The sequence below is a fragment of the Cryptomeria japonica genome, chromosome 5 (assembly GCF_030272615.1).
Source record: "Cryptomeria japonica chromosome 5, Sugi_1.0, whole genome shotgun sequence".
In the NCBI taxonomy this organism is placed as follows: domain Eukaryota; kingdom Viridiplantae; phylum Streptophyta; class Pinopsida; order Cupressales; family Cupressaceae; genus Cryptomeria; species Cryptomeria japonica.
In genome coordinates, this window is record NC_081409.1 from 267361368 (window position 1) to 267388175 (window position 26808).

Sequence of the window (26808 nt, forward strand, 5' to 3'; positions counted from 1 at the left end):
ATCTCCACGCTGAACCCTAACTCTATTCACTGAATCCTCCAGAAAAGATGTCGTACCAACTCTAAGGCACTGAAAACTGAATTCAAGAACCAAATAACCACTATGCTGGGGGCTACGTCCCAGACAGGCAAGATTCGTCCCAGATGCTGAATTGCTCTCCAGAGCAAATTCTCCAAATCAAAGATGAAATGTGTAAAAGATACTTGATAATTAGGCTACCATCTCCTTATAACTCCTTCCCTCTAGCTCAAACCCTAAAAGTGTATGAAAAGTGCGCTTAGGCTTATAAAGTCTTATTTCTCATTTTTAGTCGCCAAGTATAGAGAAAACGCCACTTTTTTACTGTTCATCAGAAGGGTCCTTGACAAATGGGAAACATTTAGAAAAGTTCAAGACCTTTCCAACGAGCTATAACACATGGGCATATGCATCTAGATGAAGCCAAAAACCCCTTATTACTCCAAAATGGCTATAAACATAGCCTTATTTAATTAATTAAACGCTAACTTAGGAAATATTTAAATATATTAAAAAAATAACCCAAATAGTTGCAAAAGGCTCAAATGACTCCAAAAGTCTGAAACGGAACCTGTCACCTGTCTGTGACTGATGTCGGAAATCATGGATCAACTGGCAGTCTCATCCCTAAAATCTAGGGATGCTCCTAGAAACTAGGAAACACACCCAAATCTCCTGAAAATGAAACCAAGGAATGGTCTCATGGAACCCCAACCCTGGATGCTGTCACAACCTCCTAAAAAGTAGGAACTACCTCCTAAAATCTAGGAACTGCTCCAAACTGGTCTACTACTGCCGGAAACACCAAATCCAAACACTGAATATCCTGTCTGAGTCTCTATCCACCATTGCCAACCTACAAGACTCCATAATAGGCTAACTCACATGTCTCTGCTAGACAGAGCTAAAGAGGGGACATGACAAATTTGGATGTTAAAATCACACAAACCCTAATTTCTAATTCTAAAATTGAACTTTTGTGTTGCCTAATTTGGATTATTTGTTTAAGATCTAATTTGGGAACATTTTAATTTTCAAATTTTGCCTTCATAGATCTTATCTAATCAAATTACATAAATTTAGAGTTTAAATTCACAAAAACCCTTAATTTATTTTGATTACTTTGATTTGTGGGTTGCATTATTCATAACTTATGTTTTCAGATCTGAATTTAAAATTTGCTATTTCGCATATGATTACATTGCTTGTCACTTATATTTATCATAATTATGTGTTAGATAACGGTTTCTTTCACTTCACATTGCTTCTTTTCACTAATAACGCTTTGGCATATTGCATTTTTAGACTTTCCAAATTGCTTTCTATTAAGCAATTAAATCTCAAAGCTTTTATCCATAGTGCATGTTGCTTTATGGTGATATTTTTAGAAAAATGCATTACATATGTTGATCACATTAAAGCTTTTGTAGATCCTAGTCCTAGAGATGCTAGTGGAAGACCTAATACTTGTACCTTTCCTAGGGCATCTAATGTGAATGAAGGAAGAGCTAATACTCCTATCAATGATCTCTCTATTGGAGAGCAAGCATTGAAGAGCAACATGGCACCATCTTCTTCTCATACACATACCCTAGCGCAAGGGGAGTAAGATCGAAATGTTGGTGTTTCAATCTCTCTAGATCCCCCTTATTCTGCTAGAGCCTATCTTAATCATCAAAACATTTGTAGAGAAGATGATGTTATGCATTTCATTCATGATCTATCTCCCCACATAACATTAAGTAAAGATGAGGCCTTAGATGATAACAATCTTGCTTCCCAACCCATCAAAGAGAATATGCATGATGATAGAAAGGAAAATTTCCCTACACAAGATATTACTTCTTCATTTACTTTTCCCTTTGCTCCTTCTAAATACACTTACACTACAAATTTTAAAGAGATTCATTATAATGTTCCTCTTCTCAATTAAGAAATTCTTATAGGAGTGGCAATAACATAATATCAAAACAAGGTTTTAGAGGAAAAGGACTTGGAAAATTTGAACAAGGAATTAGATTCCCTATAAACCCTCCTACACAAATTACTACCGAAGGGCTAGGACATTATCATGATTCCCCTACGGACGATCTCTTTAGAATTCAAAACTTTAAGGATTATCTTGTAAAACATAAGACTTATCGTCCATTTAAAGGTGCTTCTTCTTCAAACACTCATTTTTGTTCATATCATCAAACTCATGACCATCATGCTAATGATTGTCCGGATTTTCAAAAAATTATGCAAGAACTAGTTGATAATAGCATAGTTAAAATCACAAGATGACAATCCATTTTCTTCTAAGAACCCTTGTCCTACATCACAAGAGATAAGACCTAATCCTATTGATGACCAAGAGAAATTAGCTACTACAATCTTTTGGAAAACTGAAGTATGATAAGAACATTTTCTTTCCTTTCATTAAAATTAATCATAATTCTAAGCATAAGGGAGGTAATGAACATTGTCTTTTTCATTGTAGTTACTCTCTTTCTCTTGGAAAATGTAAAGCATTTAAAATATTTGTTCGAGACCAATATGATAGAGCTCACATAGCTCTTACAACTGATGTTGCACTCTTCCTTGGTGAAGAGGTAGTGCCTTAGCACTCCATTTACCCTTCATGTTGCTCCTCACCCTATGGCACCGGTAGTTAACTTCATTGGGGGCTCTCTGTCATAAGAGGTGATGCTATTTCAATTACAATCATCTTGGGGCAGCAACACAATTCATTCTTGCTTCTATAATTGGGGGGCAAGAACCTAATCTTATTTCATCTCTCTATCTAAATTTCTCAACATTCCCTTTAGGGGTTGCATTTTTCATACTTTGATATCCTTTCTTGCGTGGATGATATGTCTCTTCTGACTAATCTCCCCTTAGGAGAGTATGTGATTTTTCATCTCAATCTCTCTCTCTCTCTTTGAAGATTACCTCTTCTTTAGAGATGCATTTTACATATCTTGATGTCTTTTCTTGCATTGAATATTCTTTCATGTGAGTACATTGTGCATTTGCTTATGTATAATCTCTCCTTAGAGGTTGTGTAATTCTTCTCATTGTCCCTACGCTTGGGGGGCATTGATCTATCTTATCCTTTCTAAGGATCCACTTTTCCCTTGTTGAGTGGTGTTTGCTTATAATTTGATGTCATTCCTTGTGTGAAGTTGTTGTTTACTCAAAGATTCTCTTTTATGCAAGAGGTGTGTATCCTTGACTACAACCTCTTCTTCACTTGGCAATGTATATCTATTATAAACTTACCCCACATTGGATCAAAAGTGTGTCATCCTTCATCAAGAATCTCTTTTACCTAGCAATAGGGGGAAGATAGGCATTCTTGTTCTCCTTCCTTTCCTTTGGTAGAAGATGCTATCTTTGTTCAAGAACTCCTCTTGGAGGTAGAAGTCTTTTGAGCAAAGATCTCTTCTCTCCAAGGATCCTCTTTAAACTTGTTGCAAGATATCTTTTTTTCAACTATCTTATCCTTGCTTCTTTAGCTTGGATTTATGAACATTGTTGCCTAAAGGATATCTCCTTGGTGTTGAAGGTGGGTATCCTTGTTTCTAGCTTCCTTAAGACATCAACATAGGGCTATGTTGACATCTTAAGGAGGGGGCATACAAATCGCCCTCTTTGTACTATATTATACTATATTTTTGCATGTCTTAAATGGGGGTTCATTCTCGGAACCAAAGAAAACAAACTCTTACACGAGATGCTTCATGCCTGAAACCAGATGAAACATTCATGTATGTCTTAGACGGGGTGCATATTCCCGAAACCAGAGCAAACAAACTCTTACACGAGATGTCATTGAAACCAGGCATATATCTGTCTTACATGGGATTACACATTCTCGAAACCAGAGCAAACAAACTCTTACACAAGATGTTTCCAATACCAGACACATTTGCATTTTCATTGCATGTCTTACACACCTTGTTGCATGCTCGAAACCAAAGAAAACAAACTCTTATACAAGATGCTTAACACCCGAAACCAGAGATCACTTGCACACATGCACGAGGGTGAGTGCAACTAGCAAAACACAGCTAGACTATTCCTACTCTCCTCCCTAGCGTGGATCACCTAGAAAAACACATCTAGAATGTGTATCCATGCTTTCTTTCTTTCTTCTCATGAGCTCATAGCTTTACTATTTGTAGTTCATGGATGTTACGTGCTCTTGCTCTTTTTATGTGAGCACTTGTGTTCTTGAGATGGCATTTTTCAAGAATGATATTGGTGGTTGAGACATTTTGATATTGAAGTCTCTTCGGCTAGTTGACTTGAGGTCTTGTTTTTGGTTTTCAGCTTTTGTGTTGTCTTTTGCCTTTTTGTTTTTGTGTTGTTTTGTGTGCCCTTGCATGCGTTTGAGTGAGTTAAGATCCTAAGATTGGGGGCTTGGTTCCTTGAAATTAGTGATGTCTTATACTCCTTGTGATTGTGCTCCTATTTGCTCCTCTCTTTCATCTCTTTTGTCTACTTTACTGTGAGTATTTGTATAGGCTCATACTCCCATTAAAGTGGAGGCTAAATGTAGTGTCATAAATTGTCATCGGGCCAATTTATGCCTCATGTTTGTGCCCCTTCTTTACTGTGTCCCATCCTCATCTCCTATTTAGGTCCGTTTTGTGCTTATTCTCCAGTTTTGATACCATGTACACCCACTAATTGATTTCCTAGAGGGGTGTCAGTCTCCATAGGGCTTAATGATGGTCCCTAACTGAGAATGACTAGGGTGCCCATGACTTGGTCCTAAGACCAAAGCGCCTTCGCCTTGGTCCCTCTTAGTTGGGCCCTATTTTGAAATGGGGCAAGGGTCCTATCTCTCCAACGGAAATTCAATGTTGCGGCTCCGCATGACCGTCAGAGGTCGGCCTAATCGGTAAATGACCTAGATACCCATATATAAAGACATTTAATCAATTCATTTTAACCTAATTTCATCTAAGACTCCAAGCAATCAATTCCTAGCATCCTTGCATCTGTGAAGCGTTCATCATCAAGCATTTTCAGAGATCTTCAAGGCTGCATATTCTTCATTCAATCATTGTGGAGCAAAATTACATAATTCATATGCAAGCATGTGTGTGTGATGAGGGTTTTGTCATGTTCATGTCATTTCATGCAACATATGTGATTCCATTCATGAAGCAAAACATCATCATCAACAATTACAGATCTAAGGTATACCTTTCCATTATTTATTTCAATATTTGGAATTATTCATTCAAGGTTAATTCCTAAACCAGGGTTTGACTTAGGCAAACTCCTATTCCCAACCATTTTCCCTTTCTTTTTGTGTGCAAGAAACAAGTGTAGAGCTGTAACTTTTAACATTGACATTATTCGCAAAGACGAATAGGTTCCCCTTTGGACAACAGAAAGTTCAGAGGACCAGAGCGATAGGCATTCTCGTCCCAACAATTCAGGACAACCTTCTAGGAATAGATCCGAACATTCACATATTTCTCAGATTCAAGTCCGTGGTTCCGTTTGACGACTGTAGCTCACAATTTATGCATAATCTCTTCAATATCAGCCCTAATTTCGGCATTTCACAGTTCAAATTAAAAAGAGGGTATTCAATTCCAACTGGTGAATCTAATCAGAATTCTCAGCCCTATCCTTGTTGGATTGAGGTTAGATCTATTGGATTCACCCCTCTTTAATGGAATTGGTCCCTAAGTAAAAATTAGTGGTTTTTCCACATAATTGGATGAAACCCTAATTTTTCTTCACCCTTTACAATAATTTTAAGAGGTGAAAGGAGATGTCTCTAAATGAAATTGACTCTCTTGGGAAGATATAAAGAGAAATTCAGTGAGAGATGGTAGTGTGAGTTGTGTGTGCAAAAATAAATATAGCAGATATAAAAATCAGATTGATTTGTAAATAAATAAAAACATTTTAAAAAGGCAATCAAAAGGAAAAGGTCACCTCTATTCAATGAGATGTCATTTTTTCATTAAGACGCATAAGAATATGAAGATATAAAAGGTGAAAGTGAAATGTGAAAAGAATGAAAGTGGAATATTAAATTATAAATTAATAAACCATTAGAGATATATGCAAATCCAAAAGAGATATTTGAGCAAGATTAATGAAGATATAAAAGAGTTTTTGAGAGACTTGAAACAAAGACAATGCAGATTTAGAACAGACTTTAGGCAGATATATAAAGGAAAGCATTCAATTTTTTGAGATCAGATTTGTGAAGAGTATTATAGCAGATTTAAAGAGTGTTTTGTGCAAGTCTATCATACATCCACCAGCCATTGGTGAGGAGAGAAGAGGAGTAAAAGGAGATATTGCAGATTCAAGAGAAGAAGAAAAGCAAATTTGGAGCAGATTTAATAAGAAGTTTCTACAGAAGATTTGAAGCAAATCTATGAAGATTTCACAAGCAAACATATAAGGAGATTGTGAGAAGTTCTATGGCAGGTTTGTAAGAAGATCGTAACCAGTTTTTATGGGAGATTTATGATCAACATAATAGCAGATTGGAGAAGAGAGTTATAGCATAATTTGTAAAGAGAAATTATATTGAATGAGGGGTTGGTGCCTCTAGTGGATTGGTGCTCACAAATTGAACGAGGGGTCGGTGCCTCTAGTGGATTGGTGCTAACAAATTGAATGAGGGGTTAGTGCCTACAAAATTTCTAAAACAAAAATAATATTTTTGCCGTGGTTTTCTCCCGTAAGGGATTTGCACGTAAATCATGCATTCTACTTGTGTTGTGTAATTGTTGCATCATATTTTGTTGTTAGTATGCAATTGATATGTTTATGGTATTAAGCTACATTGATGATTCGGATACGGTTTTGTTGGTATGGCAAAAACAAATTCCTTAGGTACGGGTATAGACACGCCAATATATATATATATATATATATATATATATATATATATATATATATATAATGAACACATCACTACCATTGGAGGAGTGAGGATGATGTTGTAGGCACAAAAGTTGCATGAGTTTGGAAGGCACGGACCTGGCCAATGATGTTGGAACCTATAGAAACAATTTATTTTAGGCAAAGTTGCACAGACACGGATACTAGTACGGATACAAATACAACTATTTTTCAAGACCCTTAATAAGGATATGGCAAGATAGGTCTATTCATAAGAAAAGTAATCTCTCTCTCTCTCTCTCTCTCTCTCTCTCTCTCTCTCTCTCTCTCTATATATATATATATATATATATATAACACAATTTTAAAATAAATTTCTTTTTACAAGAATATGCAAAATTAAAAATAAATTTGAACTTTCATATTTAGCTTTAATTAATTTTAAAATAAATCAAGTAAATATTTGTTAATATTATATTAAAACATTAAAATTCAAATAAAAAATAATAATTTAAACTTTCACAAAATATATTTTCATAATTAAATTCTTTAAATTTAATTAAAAATATATATATATTAAAGAAAATAAAGTATAAAGTTAAATTAATTACAATGAATGCTTCTTATCAATTTAACATTATATTAAATGCACAAAAGCATTCATAATCAACTTTCTGTTTGTATTTACCTTTATTAAAAAAAATTGGCCGTTGGAGGAATACAAGGAAAAAATAGTAGAAGCTTGAAAATGAAAAGTACTAAAGCCCACACTAGGTAGCCCACGCCTAGAAGCCTCTACAGACTATACACCATATAATGCCCAAAACTGGAATAAAATTGTGTAGAAAGAGATGAAATCATACAAGAAAAAATATATGAAATTGTTGTATTTTAATTTTTTTACACTGCCGAATCCAATACGAACCCAGGCCTACACTCATATTCGACCCAGACCTAGGCCGAACCCACACTTGCTCCTAGCCCTTGATCCCCGTACCCGGTATCTGAAGTATTAAGTTGGAAAAAGTAAAGATTGATGTTATAACTTGAGCAAGCTTAATAATGTGAGTAGGAAAAATAAATATTCACTAACATAAGAGAATAAAAACCTACACTAACAAAATCAACTTGAGATTGAACAAGCAGAGGAATTGCTAGGACAATGGGGTATACATATGGTAAAAATAGTAAGGAACCTTATGGAATGGGTGAAAGGAGAGCAAAAATGGCAAGTGTAGAAAGTATGCTAGGTGACTTGGCCAGAGCTCATCAGGAAATGAACATGATGACCCAAGCACAACAAAAAAATGACCCAAACGGTTGCTCAATTAATGCAAAACAATAATGTTGGAATCAATGGCAGCAATGGGCAAAACTAAGCTAATAATAGGGCTACTCAATTGCAAACCTTTAGTTGGATAGTTAATTCTAGGCCTCTTATGCCTAACTTTAACCAAAGAAATAACCCTCAAAGTGAAAATGAACCAATTGATCAATAATATCATAGGTAGGTTTGGAGGGATTGGAATGGATTGGGAGATGAATTTCAAGTTGAAATGCCATTTCCAGATTACTTGGCCAAGGTTATCTTTCGCCATAGAGTTGAGCTGAAAGTATGTGTCAAGTTTTTGCATCCAAGCTCTAGCAGTTGTCTTTACAAAACCATCAGAGTATGCAATTGTCAACTTGCCCACCTTCTTTAGTAGATCCCAATTATGTGGTTTACCACCTCCACCTCTGTGTGCTCTATTTCAATTTCACTATCAAAATAGTACTTCCAAAATTAGCAAGACTTGAATGATAGACAATAGAAATGGGCAATTAAACTCCAAGTTTATGACTAACATTGTATATGTCAAGGGGAAGAGGTAGAGAGTGCCTGATGCTTTATCCAAGAGACCACATTTATGCTCTTTGGTGGATATTATAGCAAGCTAATTTCAGCAGAGCATGCAAACTCTTGGACTTCCAGCACAAAACCATCAAAGTATGGAATTGTCAACTTGCCCACCTTCTTTTGTAGATCCCAATTACGTGGTTTACCACCTCCACCTCTATGTGATCTATTTCAAGTACTTCCAAAATCAGCAAGACTTGAATGATAGACAATAGAAATGAGCAATTAAACTCCAAGCTTACAACTAACATTGTATATGTCAAGGGGAAGAGGCAGAGAGTGCTTGATGCTTTATCCAAGAGACCACATTTATGCTCTTTGGTGGAGATTATAGCAAGCTAATTTCAGCAGTGGACTTCCAGCATCATTGAGGGTATTACATAGGATGAAAGGTGTACTGTAATTAACGAGCTTATCATTTACAAAGGTAGAATATATTTGGTATCCACTTCACAATTTAAGATGATAGATATGAGATCTTTCCATGATATTCATATGGCTTGTCACCTGAATTTTTTCAAGACATATAGAAAGATTCGAGAGAGGTTTACATGGAAACGACTTAAGAACGAAGTCCTTAAGTATGTTTATCTGTATCCCACATGTCAGCAAAACAAACATAAACATACTTATCCTACTAGTTTATTGCAGCCCCCACCAATTCCCAGTAAAAAATGGGAAAGTATTTCAATCGATTCCAATGCAAGGTTACCCAAGGTCTAAGGGAAGGAAGCATCTATGTTGTTATGCATAGGTTAACAAATTTGCTCATTTCTTTGCTATCTCAACAATATATACAACAACAAAGATGGCAAATTTGTTTATCATTGAGATTTTTAAGTTACATAGGTTACCCAGGAACATAGACAATGACAGGGACAGCAAGTTCTTGAGATTGTTTTGGTAGGAACTTTTCAAGTTGAGTGAGATAGAGCTCACTCCTAGTACCAACTATCATCCACAGACAAACGGGCAAACTAAGATTGTTAATAAGTAGGTGCAAGTGTATCTTTGAAACTACATTTCAGGACAGAAGAAGGCATGGCTCAGATAATTACACCTTGGTGTATACTATTACCATTCTACATACCACATGTTGATTAAGATGTCACCATTAATGGCTTTATATAGTTATGAGCCCCCTAGCTTCATGGACTTGTTTGCAAATAGTAGGGTGCCAAATGCCAAGGATATTTTACAGCAGAGTCAAGATGTCATGAAATCCTTGAAAGAAAACCTGCAACAAGCCCAAAATCAGCCAAAAATCTATGCAGATTAACATCGCACTGAGCGAACTTTTGAGGTTGGTGGCATGGTATATTTGAGATTACAACCCTACAAGCAATCCACTCTCAAGGAGAATACGTCAAAAAAGATTAAGCCATGGTTTTATGGTCCATTTAAGTTATCCAAGAGGATTGGAGAAGTGGCTTATGAGTTTGAGCTACCAACAACTAGCAAGGTGCACAATGTTTTTAATGTATCTTGCCTCGATAAGGCATTGGGTCATAATGTAGTTCCCTCTTCTAAGTTGCCACCATTGAACCAGGAAGGGAAACTTATTCTTGAGGCTATCATTGATATCAAAGAACGTACTCTAATGAGGACTATTAGAAAGTACTTAGTGAAGTGGAAGAACTTGCCAGTTGAGATTGACACCTAGGAGAGTGCGCAGATATTATAACATCTAAAGTTGAAATTGCTTGGGGACAAGCAATTCTAAGGAGGGAGGAATGTAATGTCCCCTCTCTAGGCCTAAACAGTTGGTGAGCGTTGGCCTATCCCTTGGTTCCCATAGGCCAATGTGATTGGTTAAGGAACTCCATGGTTTTGGAAGTCGTTGTAGTTTTGTTCTTTTCATATTTTTAGTGGTTGATTTTGAGCTCGATTGTTTTAGTGTGTTACGCAATGATACTTTCAAAAGCATTTTCGACCACCTGACTTGAGCTCCACAATTGTTGGAGCTCATGTCTATCTATAGAAACTCATCGTTTCAGCCTTGGTCATGTCTCCTCATCTTCAATGGCATCTTGACACATTCCAATTCGATGTTGAATGCTATGTTGTGGTTTTTGTAAATCAAGAGAGTAATTTTAAATTAATGCTTATAATATATTATTTTATTAATGTTTCACTAAGCCCTTATGATATATTATTTTATTAATGTTTCACTAAGCATTAATTTAATATTTCTATGGTGACTTTGGAAATAGTGCCCAAGTAATATTAAATGAAATATTTTAATAAAATAAAGTGCGATAGACATAAGGGACTTTAATAAATTAATATTTTATTCCCTTTTGGTGCATTGAAGTTTGGAGAAATATAAAGGGTTTTTGGACCTCATTTTATGTTTGCATGAATATTTGGAGAAGAGAGATATGCTATTGGTTTTCTTCCAGACCTTGGTCAAGACTAAACCCTTCATGGAGAATATCATCTGCGGAGATGAAAGATCCTTCATGGGTGATTGTTGATAGTCTCACATAGAGGCTATGCTTTGATTTTCAACTGTGGTGATTTTGTGAAGATTTTGGTTTTGAGGTTTGAAAGGAAAAAATGAAGCTTTTCGTGTTTTTTTGATGTTTCTCATTTGAGTTTAGCTAGTAATTGTTTGCAAATAAAATTATTGCTTCTTGCAGGGATTTCAAAGACTCTTTCTAGCTAGTCACACTAACTCCTTTTCACAGGTTGAGCCACATAAAAATGTTCATAGGCATCCAAGAATTGAAGTTATTTTATGGGTATTGTTTGGAAGGATTACCAGGGTCTAGGTGTTCAAGGTATGAAGGATTTAAAGAAGTTTTTTATTGTTATTAATTTCTATAGTTGGTCGCCTCATTCTAACTAGCTTCCAAGGTTTTGCAAGGAATATTCAGGTTGGAAAAAAAATATTGAAGGTCAAGAGTGGTTGGATACACATTAAAATGGAAACCATGATGAGGGAAAGTTCCGTAAAGCTTTGGATGACAGTTTGATTGGTTATTTTGGCCAAGAGAAACTAAAAGGCTAAGTCGCCCCTGCTTGGGCAACACACGGTTTACTACAGCAAAATGACTTGAGTTTGTTTCCTGGCATTTTGGAGGAGTTGTTTGGGGTAGGTGTGGTTTAGTATGCAAGTTTGAGAACTCCTTCGATACCTTGACTTATGTGGAGAAGGTTATTGCTTCAATCCCTGCCTTGGATGTTTGATTTCAACCAAAAAGGGCCTCTTTATTGCTGATTTTGTTATTGTCCAACTTCAAATGTCCTCCATCAAACCTGCACCATCTAGGAATGCAATAAATCAAAGTACTTTGGTGCTTTTTAATTAGCGTATTGATTGCAAAGTCTTTATTATTGTTGTCTTAATTTGAGCCATGAGTATGCTTCAAACTCAAAGCACTGTAAAATGGCATTATGAATGAATGCAAAAGCCTCCGTTCAAACTTATCGCAAGTTTTTATGCTCATCGAGTTTTTGCAAGTTTAACTCACACAAAACCTCACCAGTTTTTTTGGCCAAAAATTCACTATCCAATGAAAAAACTCAACCAAAGTAAATTAAAAGGCCCAAAACATCAAAAAGTCAACTTAATTGTATTTTTTTAACTTCTATTTGCTCCTCTAGTGCTTGAGACATGTTTTCAGTGTGATTACAGCTAATTGGAGCTAAAAATTGGAAATTTGAAGAGGATTTGGAATGAATTTGAAAAGCAAATTGAATTTCCAGGAAGGGTTTCTGATTTTCTTTTTCTTTCTTTTTTTTAAAATTTTGGTTTGTTTTGCTACATCTAGGTTTAACAAAAAACATCAATGTCATTCGGTAACCACTCTAAATCACATTTAGATTGTAAAGAACAAGATTTTCCACCATTTTTTGACAATTTCTTTTCAACTTTTTCATTGTTTCACAATTTTTTCAAACCTTACCAATTTTTTTTAGTTTGAATCCTTTTCTTGGAAGAAAATGTTTAAAATTTTATATTAGAGTAAATTTTTACTGATTTTAACTAATCTATAATCATTTAAATTAATAGTTTGTTTGTTAATTTTTTTATTAAAATATTAACAACTTGGGCTTTCACTTTGTATGTGTAGGTTAATATATAATGGCAAATAGAGATGCCAAAAGTTCAGCTTCAAGGTCAATGCCTCCAACATCATTTGTAGGCACTCGTCCTAAAGGAGCTAGAGACCTCGCTTCGAAGTATGCCTATCAAGGACCAGAACATGGTAAAAAAATTTGCATAAAATGTGAAAGAATGCTTTAAGGAGGCATAAACTATCTCAAATACCACCTTGCAAGCATCAATAAGCATGATATTAGGGCTTGTCCTGTAATGTCCCCACTTCCTGAGTGATCTATCAGGATGGGGAATTCACCTGACACCCATCTCTACGGGTGAATTCTAGTGTTTGGGGATGATTTTCTTGCCAAAGGGAATCATACACTTAGTCATTTTTATGACTTTGGTAAGTTAATAAAGTAACTTTATAATTTAAAGTTAGAAAAAGTTAAGTTATAAGTTGTTTATTTTAAATAACTTTATATTACTCCCTTGGCACACTTTCCTAAGTGAATTATATTTTAAAAAGTGGCCCCATTCAATGATAAGCTGATCCCTCAAGTTGAGCGAACCATTATGAAGCCCAAAGATTCCATTTGGAATCTTCTAAGATGCCATGTAGGGTTTGATCTAAGGTTTGGAGGCCTAAAAGGCTTGTATGTGCCAATTGGGGAGGTATGCTTTTGGAAAATTATTGAATCTTTTACCTTGCAGCAGTCTACCATTGCAGGAACAGCTTGAGGAAACCAGATTGGAGACGAAAACCTTTGATCTGGGCCTGGTTGGACGATACCCCAGCCATTCACACTACATCAGCACTCAGAATTCACCTCATATTTGGCCATTTAGGGTCACAAATCAGAGGTTTTTGATTGTAACAGGAATTATAGGGTGAGAACCACAGATCATAGAAGATTGGAGGGTCTCTCTAGCAAAATAAGTGCATTTATGACAGCCGTACTACTCCAGGTAGCTGGCTGTACCATTTTGGCCAGCCTGGGGTTCCAAATAAAATAATTGGAGGGTTTGGAGAATTAGAATTGCTTGTGATTTCATTGTTGGGGTCTAAATAAGAGATCACAGTAGGTTTGGAGGGAAGAAAATATCAAATCTGAGCAGCAGCAGCAAATCATTGGGGAAAAAGGTCACAATTTGGGAATCTTGCCTGGCAACATTTTGAAATTCTTAGCTAACTTGCTATTTCTTAACATATTTTGTTTTGGTAATTCATTATTAGTCAAATAAAGCTCATTGGAACTGTTGTAGTGCTTTGAAAGCTTCCATTTCAATAGTTAATTCATTTTAGGTCAATAAACGGAGCTCATTCAAGCAGGTGTTGGACTCCTGGTAAGACAATTGGGCTTGATATCTCTAATTTGGTAAATTATTCTGATTTCTTTAAAAGCTACAATAAATATCAGAATCTTGAATTTAGTTCAGTTGATATTCTTTATGTTTGGCATCTATTTTCCTATAAGCATTGTCTATCATTCTCGCATAAAACATCAAAACTTCAAAATTTCAAAACCTCATCAAATTCTAAAGTAAACAATTCGCCGGTCAAAGAGTTTGAATTTGTCAACAAACAGTAGATTGAATCAGATTTCTAGTCAGGGATCTTTCAGTGGTATCAAAGCGATGATTCTATCAGCCTGGGGGTCATCAGATTAATTCTATGCAGCGGGGCAGATTTGGTACCTACAGATATTACACATGCAGGAGACCTATGGTGGATTTAAATTTTGTCACAGAACAACCCTTTGAGACTGATATGGGTGATATACTTGAAGGAGAGAGGAGCCCACCCAGACAGGATAGACAGATTCCACTCAATCCTGATGAGATTATGAGGAGCTTGGCTGAAGCACAGCCAAGAATTGTTGAGGCAATCAACAAGTTACAAAACACACTTGACAGATTGGATTTGGGAAATAATAGGGTAAGGCACGGGAGCCGTAGCACGACAGTATCAGCTGCAGGAAGTAGGGGCAGCAGTAGAATTCCATCTTCCCTAAGTAATGCATCCATCTCACCACGGAGGGACAGGACCCATACTAGGACAGCGGATAGGCCTATGCTCCCACGATTCACTTCTAGAGATGCACCACCATTGGCGGAGCCTCATAATGGAATCACTTTCCAAGACACAGTTATGGCTGCCAACGATGAGTGGGCACGTCTACCAGCACATGTTCAAGATGCATTCCTGTTGCATCAATATTGTATGCAGCGTCGTGATTCCATGAGGGGACAGAATGACAGGGGACCCAAACAGTGGTGGAATAATGATCTGAAGAAGGCTACAGATAAGCTGATTTTATCCACTTTTGATGGCAACGATTCCACTAGTGCACGTGTGTGGGTTCACAAGCTAGATATATACCTCTCCTTGAAACCCATGGCTGAAAATGAGGCCATTCAGATTGTTGTCCTGCATTTGGAGGGTGTCGCATATGACTGGTGGCATCATGGATTGGTCACGCAGAATCACGCCCTTATTCATTCATATGCAAAGTTCACAGAGAGACTAATTTCCAGATTTGATAGGAAGGATATGGAACTTTACTACAGGGATTTAGCTCTCCTGAAACAATCAGGACATGTGGATACATATATTAATGAATTTCAGCGTATAGCAATGATGGTACCTGAGATGCCTTTTAGGAGGGTAATTATGCTCTTCATAGAGGGACTTCATGAGAGATACCGTGGTTTGGTTAAGGCTTTGAAGCCTAAGACTTTGCAAGAAGCTATACAGCTAACCTTGGATTTGGACACCACACCTCCACCTTCTACATCTCAGCAGAACATGAAATCTTTCAAAGGTTCTAAACCTTCTCAGAGTTCATCTACACAGTTACCCGGTGCACCACCTCCTCTTAAGATAGATCATGAGTCACGGAATGAATTAACGAGGAAGAAATTGTGTTTCTCATGCAAGGAGCCATGGGAACTAGGTCATAAATGCCTTGGAAAAGGCAAAGCACATCTTATAGAGGCCTTTTCTGATGGTGAGGATGAGCAGATGCGAGATACATGTGCGAGATACATGTGATGAGGATACATTGGCTTCTGCCAACGTTACGATTGCATCATTATCTGGAGTACCTTGGTATTACCCCTTTCGATTGAAAGGAACTCTTAGGGGGTAGCTAGGGGATTGCTTGGTGGATACTGGTGCTACTTACATCTTCCTTAGTGAGCAGACTGTAGAGAAATTTGCATTACAGGACGAGAAATTTTCAGGATTTAGAGTGACAGCTACTAGTGGTAATACCTTGAGTTGCACTATGAGAGTTTCTCAAGTTAGCCTTCAGTTGGGAACTTATCTCTTGATTGATGATTTCTATATGATACCAATAGAGCAATATGATGTGGTTCTTGGTATGCAGTGGCTACAATCCATTGGTAGGTACACATTTGATTATCATAAGATGCAGTTAGAGTTCTCAGTGGATGGGAAGGAAGTGGTGTTGAGAGCTTCAACGGAAGGAAACCCTAAAAGAATGACAACATGCTGGTTGGAAGCTAATATCGATGCATCTTGTAGTAAATCAGATTCTGTGCACTTTGGAACTGCTGGTATAGAGCAATCTCAGAGGTTGAATGAGGATTGGTTGGCAAGAGCACGACATGCCAAATTGATAGCCCAACAAGCTAAGAAGCGTCTCCTTCATATTCATGACATTTGCCACACGGATGATAAGGAGAAATTGGAATTGTATTATTCTGATTTTCCAGTTGGTGTTGGTCAATTTCCATCTAGTGTTGATGAAATTGAATATGAGATTAAAGAATGGACAGCAAAGAGTAAGTTTGTTTGTACCGGCTTTGAGGACTCCAAGGGTATGGGTACAAGTTCTAATCTTCAGATTTATAACAACGGTGAATTATTGTTCCTTCATCATGGCATTGATGCATATAATCACGGGGCAGTGAGCCATAGAAATTTTGCAGTGTTGAATTCACCTCATCATGGCATTGCTGGTTACTCTTAGTGTGGCAATGTTATCCTTGCTGTGTGAAGGGTTATTTGACATCATGCTCTCCTACTTCAGGTACTGTAGCGGATTTCTCATCTTGCTATTGGATCCGGGAATTGATTTGCTTGGGAAATTTTATTAGAGTGGAGCAACATGTTGCTTGATATTGCTTGAGGGCAAGCTAATCCCGAGAAGGGAGGACTGTAATGTCCCCACTTCCTGAGTGATCTATCAGGATGGGGAATTCACCTGACACCCACCTCCGCATGTGAATTCTAGTGTTTGGGGATGATTTACTTGCCAAAGGGAATCATACACTTAAGTCATTTTTATGACTTAGGTAAGTTAATAGAGTAACGTTATAATTTAAAGTTCTAAAAGTAACTTTTTCTAAAAATAGAAAAAGTTAAGTTATAAGTTATTTATTTTAAATACCTTTATATTACTCCCTTGGCACACTTTCCTAAGTGAATTATATTTTAAAAAGTGGCCCCATTCAATGATAAGCTGACCCTTCAAGTTGAACGAACCATTATGAAGCCCAAATATTCCATTTGGAATCTTCTAAGATGCCATGTAGGGTTTGATCTAGGGTATGGAGGCTTATAAGACTTGTACGTGCCAATTGGGGAGGTATGCTTTTGGAAAATTATTGAATCTTTTACCTTGCAGCAGTCTACCATTGCAGGAACAGCTTGAGGAAACCTGATTGGAGACGAAAACCTTTGGGGCCTGGTTGGACGATACCCCAACCATTCACACTACATCAGCACTGAGAATTCACCTCATATTTGGCCATTTGGGGTCACAAATCAGAGGTTATTGATTATAACAGAAATTATAGGGTGAGAACCACAGATCATAGCAGATTGGAGGGTCTCTACAGCAAAATAAGTGCATTTATTACAGCTGTACTACTCCAGGTAGTTGGCCGTACCATTTTGGGCAGCCTGGGGTTCCAAATAAAATAATTGGAGGGTTTGGGGAATTAGAAATGCTTGTGATTTCATTGTTCGGGTCTAAATAAGATATCACAGTAGGTTTGGAGGTAAGAAAATATCAGATCTGAGTAGCAACAGCAAATCATTGGGGAAATAGGAAGAAGGAAATGAAGAAATAAAAAGAGAAATGAATGCCACACTTGCAGCTCCAAAAGAAAGAAAATTGCAAAGGGTGAGGACAAGGCTAGCCATGCAAGCAGCCATAGTTACTGTTATCACAAAATTTTGTACCCTTGTTGAGCTATCAACAGAGCAACTTTGTGAAACATGGAAACAACCCCAAAGTGTGGGACCTTGTGCAAGGGGGTTGAATCTTCGGAGAAAGTTGGCTTCCTTCTCAATCCAAGTGCAGGTGTTGAACCAACTTAAGACTCCAAATTCTACTTATAAACCTATCCTAACGACTTGCAGAGGAAAAAGGAAGAAGGAAATGCTTAAATGAAAGGAAGTGATGCACCAAGATAAGAGATGTTTCTCTCCCCACCTAGAAATGACACAAAGAAACAATCAAAATACCCAGGAGATGCACAAGCTTCAATTGCATGAATGACCCCAACACATGTATGGAGGTTAGAATTTGTTGAATGTCAAAGGGGAGAAGATTTGAGATTTCCCACAAGTCACACTCATAAACAAGTTAGCACAGCATATATGTGAGAGAGAAGCCACAAAACATACACCCATGATGAAGGTAAGGAACATACACAACATGCATAAGTTGAAAGAAGGCAATAATGATGATTTCAATTCTTTCAAAGGTCAATGGCCAAACTTACAATTGAAGAAATGCAAGAAATGTACAAGTCTTCAAGAGAAGTGAAAGATCATAAGAATAGCTCAAGCCAACAGGGAGAGAACCCTTTGCAATGAAGCATAACAACCTATATATAGCAAACTGGTCGTAGAGGAGAGACCAATGGTCAAGGAAAGGAAGCCTTGACCCTGGCGTGCACAAAGTCTGTTAGTCAGGGAAAGCAGGGAAGTGCACAAACCTGCCATGGTGTACATGCAAGCAACGTGGCCATACCTTGACAAAGAAATCCCAAGAAGAAAAGTAGTGCTAGAAGATGGATTGCCTGGCATTCCAAAGTCAAAGCATGCAAGCATAACATGAAGGCCATCAAGTAACCATAAAGAAGCATTGCCCTGAACTCCACTTGATGGTAATCTTACAAAACATTAAATGCGCCACGGTAGATCCATGAATGAAAGTGTACAAGTCGCAAGAGTTGGTGGAGCATTAAGAGCTTTGAGTATTAACACGCCATCTGGAAGTGTTGCAAGTCAGAAACCTAGGATTCCGAGGTTGGATGACTTGGGAAACTTGGGTTTCTGGGGTTGGAAGACTTGGGAAACTTGGGTTTTCGAGGTTTATGACTTCCACCTCCCTACAAGACAACACTTCACATTTCATGATTCCATTGTTTTTCCCTTGATCAACTAGGGCAGCGCTGGTCCATGGAACATATCTTTGATCGGTTCTCACTAATGGTCCAAGGATGTCATAAAAAATCCACCACCACCATTGGCACCACTTCAGCTACTTCAGATATGGTGGTGGTGGATTTTTTATGACGTCTGTATTTTTAAATTATAAGTATCGAAGCCCTTGGTTAGAGTCATCTACATGATAGATGGGGAGAAAACACCAATGGGGTATCTTTGGGAGTTGAGACTCGCCAAACTCGACTGGCGTAAGGCTTAAAGACAAAAAAAAAACATGTTTTAAAATGTTTTAACTTATTTTTTTGTTTATATTTTGCTTTGCCCCTAAAAGTGAACTTCATTTCATTCATTTGGCAAAATAGGAGGAGAAAAGTGAGTTGTGAGGAGAAACAATAGAAAAATAACACTCGACGCCTTTATCAAATAATAAGAGTCACAGCGAGCGTGCCAGGGGCGTTGCCCCTTGACCCCAATTTGGGGGCACTGCCCCAAACCCCCGTCATAAAATTAGAGGGGAAACTGCGCCGATAAAAGTAGGGAAATTTTAACCTCTGAGTTTGATTAGGCTCCATATAACATATACTTTCATTTGGTGCATCAAGAGTTGGAAAGGAAGAGTTTGCATCTCATTTGATCATATGATGACATGGGTTTTTATTCCATGAGTTTTGTAATATTGTATACATTTGACAATATTTATATATCTATGTTTGTTATTTCCTTCAGCTACAATTTGCGTTTATGCTTATGTGATTGATGTATACTTGTGTATGTAATCAAATTAGCTTCTATTTGATGATAATATTGTGTCTTTAAGGTGTATTTAATAAAGGGTGCATGAAACAAGTTTTAAATCCTTAAAAATCTCTAAATTTCTTGATTTTTTCACTTTCCCAAGACCAGTCGAGTTTCGACTCCGAGTCCCGAGACAAGTAGGCCTCGCCGAGTCGGGTCAGAGTCTCAAGTCCCATTACTTTGATTTGGATACATCTTGGATAGCATTGAGGAGCATGAGGCAGTTGACAATGATAAGTTATTGCCAGTGCTAGCAACATCTGCATCCAGGATGGAGGTTGAGCCATAACTTGTCATGCCGAGCGAGGTGTCAAAGCCATAGCGGACTCCCAAGACTAGAGATACCTCTCCCCTAGTTTTTACTAGAGCTAGGAAGAGGAGGATGTAAAATGTTTTGATGTAGTGTTTACTTTTAGTTTATAAAGATAATTTGCTATTTTCATTTTGTTTCAAACTATCAAACATCAGCATTCCACATGAGGATGAAATTTTGTACCCAACTTGCATTTAAATCAATCAAATATAACTAAACTCAGCTTGTTTCTTTTGTGTACTCATTTATTTGACTCATTGGATGCATGTCCTCATTAAATTTTACAAAAAATTGCATTTCTAATGAAATTTAAATCAATTTTTTAAGTTGCCAAATTTTTTACCAAGTTTTTGCCAAGTCACATTTTCAGGCCTTGCTAAGTTTTTGTCGAGTCCGATTTTTCAACTAAGGTCATACCCCTTCTGAGACTAGGGCAAAATACATATCATAGTGTTCACAAAACTAAATTACACCCTTAAATAATTATAAAACCTGGGTAGTTACAAATAATCAGAAGGCCAACCTAGGAATAGACACAACAGAGCCGACCTTCTCAAGTTTGGTGCCCTCTTTAATTAAATCAAATTATATTTAATTTATTCTATGGGCCGACCCATTATGGAGTGCCAAAGTTTGTTATTAAAGGGTACAAAAGAATGAACAGTCATCTTATTTTGAAGGGGTATATCCTTTCAAACTGTCGCCTCTCTTCATAGAGGTAATGATATAATATAAATAAAAGATGAGATGGGAGCAAGAAAGGGATAGGAATTTGGAGAGAAATGAAAAAAAGAAAATGTTAGAAATAAAAGAAGTTAAGAGCAGAACTTAACCTAATATTACCAGCAGACTTGTGTGAGAAGAGGGAGGTTAATCAAAGGCAAACTTCTAGCAGATCTAAGGGCAAGAGTATAGAAAACTGATAATCAGATCTATAAGGATAAATTGAGTAGAACTAAGAGCAGATATAAGGCAGAAGTAGAGCAGCCCTTCAAGCTGATTTGGGACAGACCTTTAAAAACAGATTTATAACAGATCCTAAAGGTTGCATCAGATGATCAATCAAGACAATCAATCCAATTAGTATCAGATCAGTGATCAGGCACATAGATGGATCAAATCAGAGGTTACTATCTATTGCAGGCAATATCATTCTTGTTCAACGGTGGTACGCATGATATGTATGCAACCTAATGATATTACATTATTATATAATCTCTTATGTGTGTATGTGTGTGTATATATATATATATATATATATATATATATATATATATATATATATACATATATATATATATATATATATATATATATATATATATATATACATATATATATATATATATACATATACATATATATATATATATATACATATATATTTGTTTAAATGTTGCAAACAACCATGATAAGAATAGTGAGGGAATACAAGGAGGGGAAACGGTTATGAGGTCCTCTTCTAAGCACACCACCTCATGGTGGAAGACTGATAGTCCCACGAGGCCAAGGGAATGCAAGAGGTGCCCTGCCCTTGGTCTTAGAAGGGAAGGATGCTCCGGCCACCCTATTTTAGTTTCCCCACAAGCTCCACCATGGTTGATTATTGGGTTAGGGAGTCCCTATCATAGGAAGGTGAATGAGGGTGGTATGATGAGGGGGAAAGGCTGTAGGACACATCACTAGGTACACCACCTCATATGAGATGGTGGGAGGCTACATGAGGCCAAGAGGGATGGTATATCCACTCTTGGACCTAGGGTGGAGGATCGCTCTAGGCACCCTATCATGTCTTATGATCCTAACCCTTTTTAGTTGAACTCCATTAATGAATTAGATATATAATATGATTAAGATAATGCTTCTAACCTTAGTAGGAAAGATCTATTTTATGGATTATGCTTTCAATGATTACCTAACACAATTGCAAGGTCTCAACCAGGATCTATCTTGTTCAACAATTTAAATTGGTAAATGATATCTCTCGCTCTATTTCATTTCTTGCTTTACTTGGAATGGAATTGTGATTTTAGGACAAAAAACTAGGGCATTTACAAAAGGGAATATTACACAAAATCAGTTTGACCAAGAAAATTCTTTCTATTTGGCAAACATTTCAAGAAAAAAAAATCAGGGGTCCACAGTAGACGCCTAAGGTTGGGCAAGCATTATCAGATCTTTGTTTGCTGGTGTCACTAGGTTTGAAGGTGTTTTGGAGGGTTTGCTGATTAGCTGGGCCATTATTTCCAATGCTGCTACATGCTGTGTGTAACAGGAAGCCATTACGGACCTGAAATCAGCCATTCCTTATCATTTTGCTTGTGCACAGTGATGCTGGACGATAGTTGAATGTTGTGTGACCTCCAGAAGGTATCTAGGAACAGTGTGGTGTTGATTAACAGGGGTAGCTCTGCTGCATAAGCTCTGTTTCAGTCTAAATCAGACCTGTTCTGGAATCAATTTCTTGCTATTCTAGAGGTGGAACACACAGCTGGTGATACATTTCCAGTTTGGTGACTTTCTGATTGTATAGGACGAGGTTTTGAGGTTGGAAGTAAGTATTCCTCAGTGTCCAAAAAGCAGCCTGGGGGAATATTTTCAGTCCTGTAACTTGGTCTTTCTCTGAGGATATCGAGTGCTTTAATGAGGGGTTGAAGTGTGATGCTAGAATGTTGTTGATTGGGAAGGAGCTGATCCCGTATGGAGTTGATTTATATAAAGTTTTGAGCCATCATCACGGAAGACAATTTGCAGCCAGCCATGGGACTGTTAATCACAATTGATTGGGACGATATGTTAATTATTTCTCCTTTCAAATTAACTAATGTTTATGAATTTCAATGTTCAATCTTTACTGAATTGAAAAGGCTATCTTGCATTGACAATTTCCTATGATTTATGAACAGCAGTTTCACCCACCAATGAAAACTTAATAGCAGAAATTTATGACAGTGAAAAGTGACTTTGCATGCTCAATGCTTGGTCTCATATTGTGGTTTCATTAACTTGGAAAAAAATTGAGGGTGAATACTACAACTTATGTTGCATTTCTCATTGAATTCATTATGGCTAAATGTTTAATTTGCCCACCATCATCTAATGGGACTGTTGATAACAACAAATAATATCAGCATTTCAAGACGGTTTTTAAGCATACAATGATATAAGGATTGTAAAATGTATGTAGGTAAATAAATTTAATAGTTGTGCCCTTACCTAGTAAATTCATAAGATGGTTGAGGCAAAATACAAACAACGGAACGATCCTGAATCACTTCAGCAACAACCCCTATATAAAGAATACAATTATTTATCAATGAGAGAAACTCGAAAAAAAATTAAACTTCGCTCTAAGATGAAAATATCTATATTGCTACATTAATCATCGATTAAGAGAGAAGGAAAGCACAAAAGTAAATTATAAAAGTTCTACTATTTGAACTAAATAGATGCAGTTAGCTATTAATTAAGAAATTCGTTTAATATAGTACAGTATTTTTAACAAAGCTATCGCATACGCATGTATACTACCTATGACACATACATCGGACAAACGACATGTTCTTCTACATATTGTCTATATTTAGAAACACACAAATTCATTACTAACTCCTCAGCTCTTGAATTAATTATTCTCAACATACTATTACTGCATGCTTAGGCAAAACAGCCTTCTACGCTTCGTATTCATGTATCTCAGCTGATTTAAAATAGAAAATTCACTGTTCATGTGGCCTAAAATCACCATATGCAATACATTTTGCTTAATCCAAATTCGCCATTAACTGCGATTAGGTAATTTCCACTCATATCCCTTGTTCTTTCTAAAGCCGTTTTTCTTGAGAGGACTCTATTATCTTGAATAAGGTAAATGTGGGAAAGTATGATTAATTTCACCAAGTATTGTTAATTTTGTTTGACAAAATCCTGTTTTATTTTTCTTGTGAGACTGGTAAGTAGAAGATATTAAAGGGAATTTGGGAGAAAAGATTCTTGCATATTGGCACTACATCATGAAATACACAGCATATGAAAATATTTGTATTCAATATAAAGAGGGTTGGAAAGTTGACAATATGTATCAGTCAAAAAAAATCAGTTGAAATAACTCATTTATTATAGTCAAATTTTGAAGAATGAGAGGGCACAAGTTTCGAAGGTGCCACTGGTTGCAAACCACCACCGCATGCGAGGGCTCCTTGGCTTCGCTGGGCAGCCCTCGAGCATTAACTGCGGGCGTACAGCCATTGATGGAGGCCAATATAGATGCCCAAGGCAAAGATAAACCGTTCACTCCTCATGCCTCCGAGAACGAGCAAGCAAGACGAAAGACCTTCAGCCAGGCGGTGGAGGGCAAGCGGTTTCTATTCCCGGATGATGCAAAATTTGAGACTGTGAAGCAGCATGAAGATGAAGCCCATCTCACAAGAAAACAAGGTGAGGTCTCCCCCTCCAAGCGCATCATCATTAAACCTAATGGTTCAATGCTTTCTGCCATTTCTTCTGAGATTTCGAGGCTTAGGGATTCGGCTATTATTTGTGCCGCTTTTGATGTAAATAATGTACCATCTCGTCAATACATGAACAAATGGCTGCAAGATGTGTGGGTCAATAAACTAGGGTTTCATTTTTCATTTTGTAGAATGATTCAAAAGGGCCTATTCTTAATTTTTTTTGATAATAAAGAAAGCCAAAGCAAGATTGTAAACAAACAGTTCTGGTCGGTGGGGAACTCGTCTTTCAGGGCTGTACATTGGGACCCTGAGGCTTGTAATAATGAAATTCTCGCCCTATCTTGTCCAAAATGGATAACCATTAAAAATATCCCCCATTTCTCTAGTCTTGTATAGATAGAATTACTGAACCCTTGGGAAAAATTGTAAAAATTGACTCCTCCTCCTCGTTTCTCCCTCATCTTGACACTAGGTTACTCATAGCCCTCAAACCGGGTATTGTTTACCCCGTCGAAATTGCTATCAGCCTTGACAATAAAACCTTTTGCTGTCCAATTGAATACATGGGTGGCATAGATGCCTGTCATTACTGTAAAGTAAGTGGTCACTTTAGAAGCAAATGCCCTTTATTGAATAAAAAATCCAATAAAGTCAAGACCCCTTCTTCCGGTCCTCCCCCCTCCGAGCCTCGGGCTGCTCCCTCTGAACCTCCTCCGTCTGTCCCTACTCATGATCCTTCCTCCGCTCCCCCCCAGTCTGATTTTTTTCCCCAGCCGCCACCTACCCCTCACCCACCCGTCCCCCCCCCAATCCTCCTCAGCCCCCTCGATGGCTAGCTCCATCTTGAACTACAGTAATGCTATTAAGGAAGCCCTCTTCGCCGCCCATCCCCCGCCTTCTAACCCCTCTGAATTTGTTGGCATCCCTGAACTCCATTCGGGTCCGAGATCCTAGAATGCACAACAACTGGTGTTGGAAAAATTGAGAAGAGCTGTTGAAGCTAGGAAAGTTCTTGAGCAAGAGCTTCATAAGTAGAAATTGGAAATTGAAGCCTCCCGTTGGCAGTTACCTGACCTAGAGGACATGGATAGGGGTGCTCCAATTATAACAGATACCATTAGCAGGGCCTCGGACCAGGACCCTGAATTGTCTACATGTAGGGGTCCTACTGAACTCAAAACTGATAAGATTTCTACCCTGGAAGTGGAAGTTGGTGGACCTACTATGGATGAGATCTTAGTAGTCCCTTTAGATGCATCCATTGATTCAGAGGCCACTAGGAGAGACCCTGCTAGTAATACCTATTGTACTTCTAGCACCCCTATTGATGCCCTGAAGGCAGAGCAAACTGCCACACAAGAAATGGGGATCATCATGGACCCCTTCACTCCTGGAAACACTAACTTTGAACAAGGCTCAACAGATACACAGGAAGGGTTTACTATGGTTAAAAACAGGAAAGCTAGAAGGAAGAGATCCCCCAAGAATAGTAAAGATAGTGCCTCTAGGAAGGAATCCCTTGGCCCTGAACAAATATCCAAGGCAAGGAAGAAGAGAGGTAGAACCTGCTCTTCTATTGCATTTGATGCTAGCAATATCACAAATAAAGAGGAATGGCCTAAATGCTTTGAGGGATTTAAATCCCAAACGGACACTACCCAACTAAGTGAGTCATGCTTAAAACAATCTCTTGGAACATCAAGGGCCTTGAGGCCCCTGATAGGAAATATATCATCAAAAGATTCCTTAATGGACATAAGGACATGGATTGCCTCCTCCTTCAAGAGCTAAAAGTTGTGGGTTTCACACTGCAAATCGGCCTTAAATGTATCTGGAGGGAGGCTACTTCCTTTCATACTAACCATACCAAGGGTAAAGGAGGCACAAGCATACTACTTAGTCCTAGATGGGCTAGCAAAGTGATCAACTGGGGGCAATCCCCCTGTGCCAGAGCTATCTGGGTTTCTATTCAATTGGAAGACC

The 26808-nt window shown here is 37.5% G+C and overlaps 1 protein-coding gene across 5 annotated transcripts in view; it reads right to left on the bottom strand.

The window, feature by feature from the left end:
- LOC131035216 (uncharacterized) overlaps positions 1–26808 on the bottom strand; it is a 324651-nt gene that overhangs the window by 220090 nt on the left and 77753 nt on the right. For all 5 annotated transcript variants that reach the window (XM_057966868.2, XM_057966870.2, XM_057966869.2 and 2 more), the window contains exon 7: positions 23588–23660. In XM_057966868.2, the coding sequence (XP_057822851.2) occupies positions 23588–23660 (73 nt within the window). The remainder of the gene's footprint in view (positions 1–23587; positions 23661–26808) is intronic.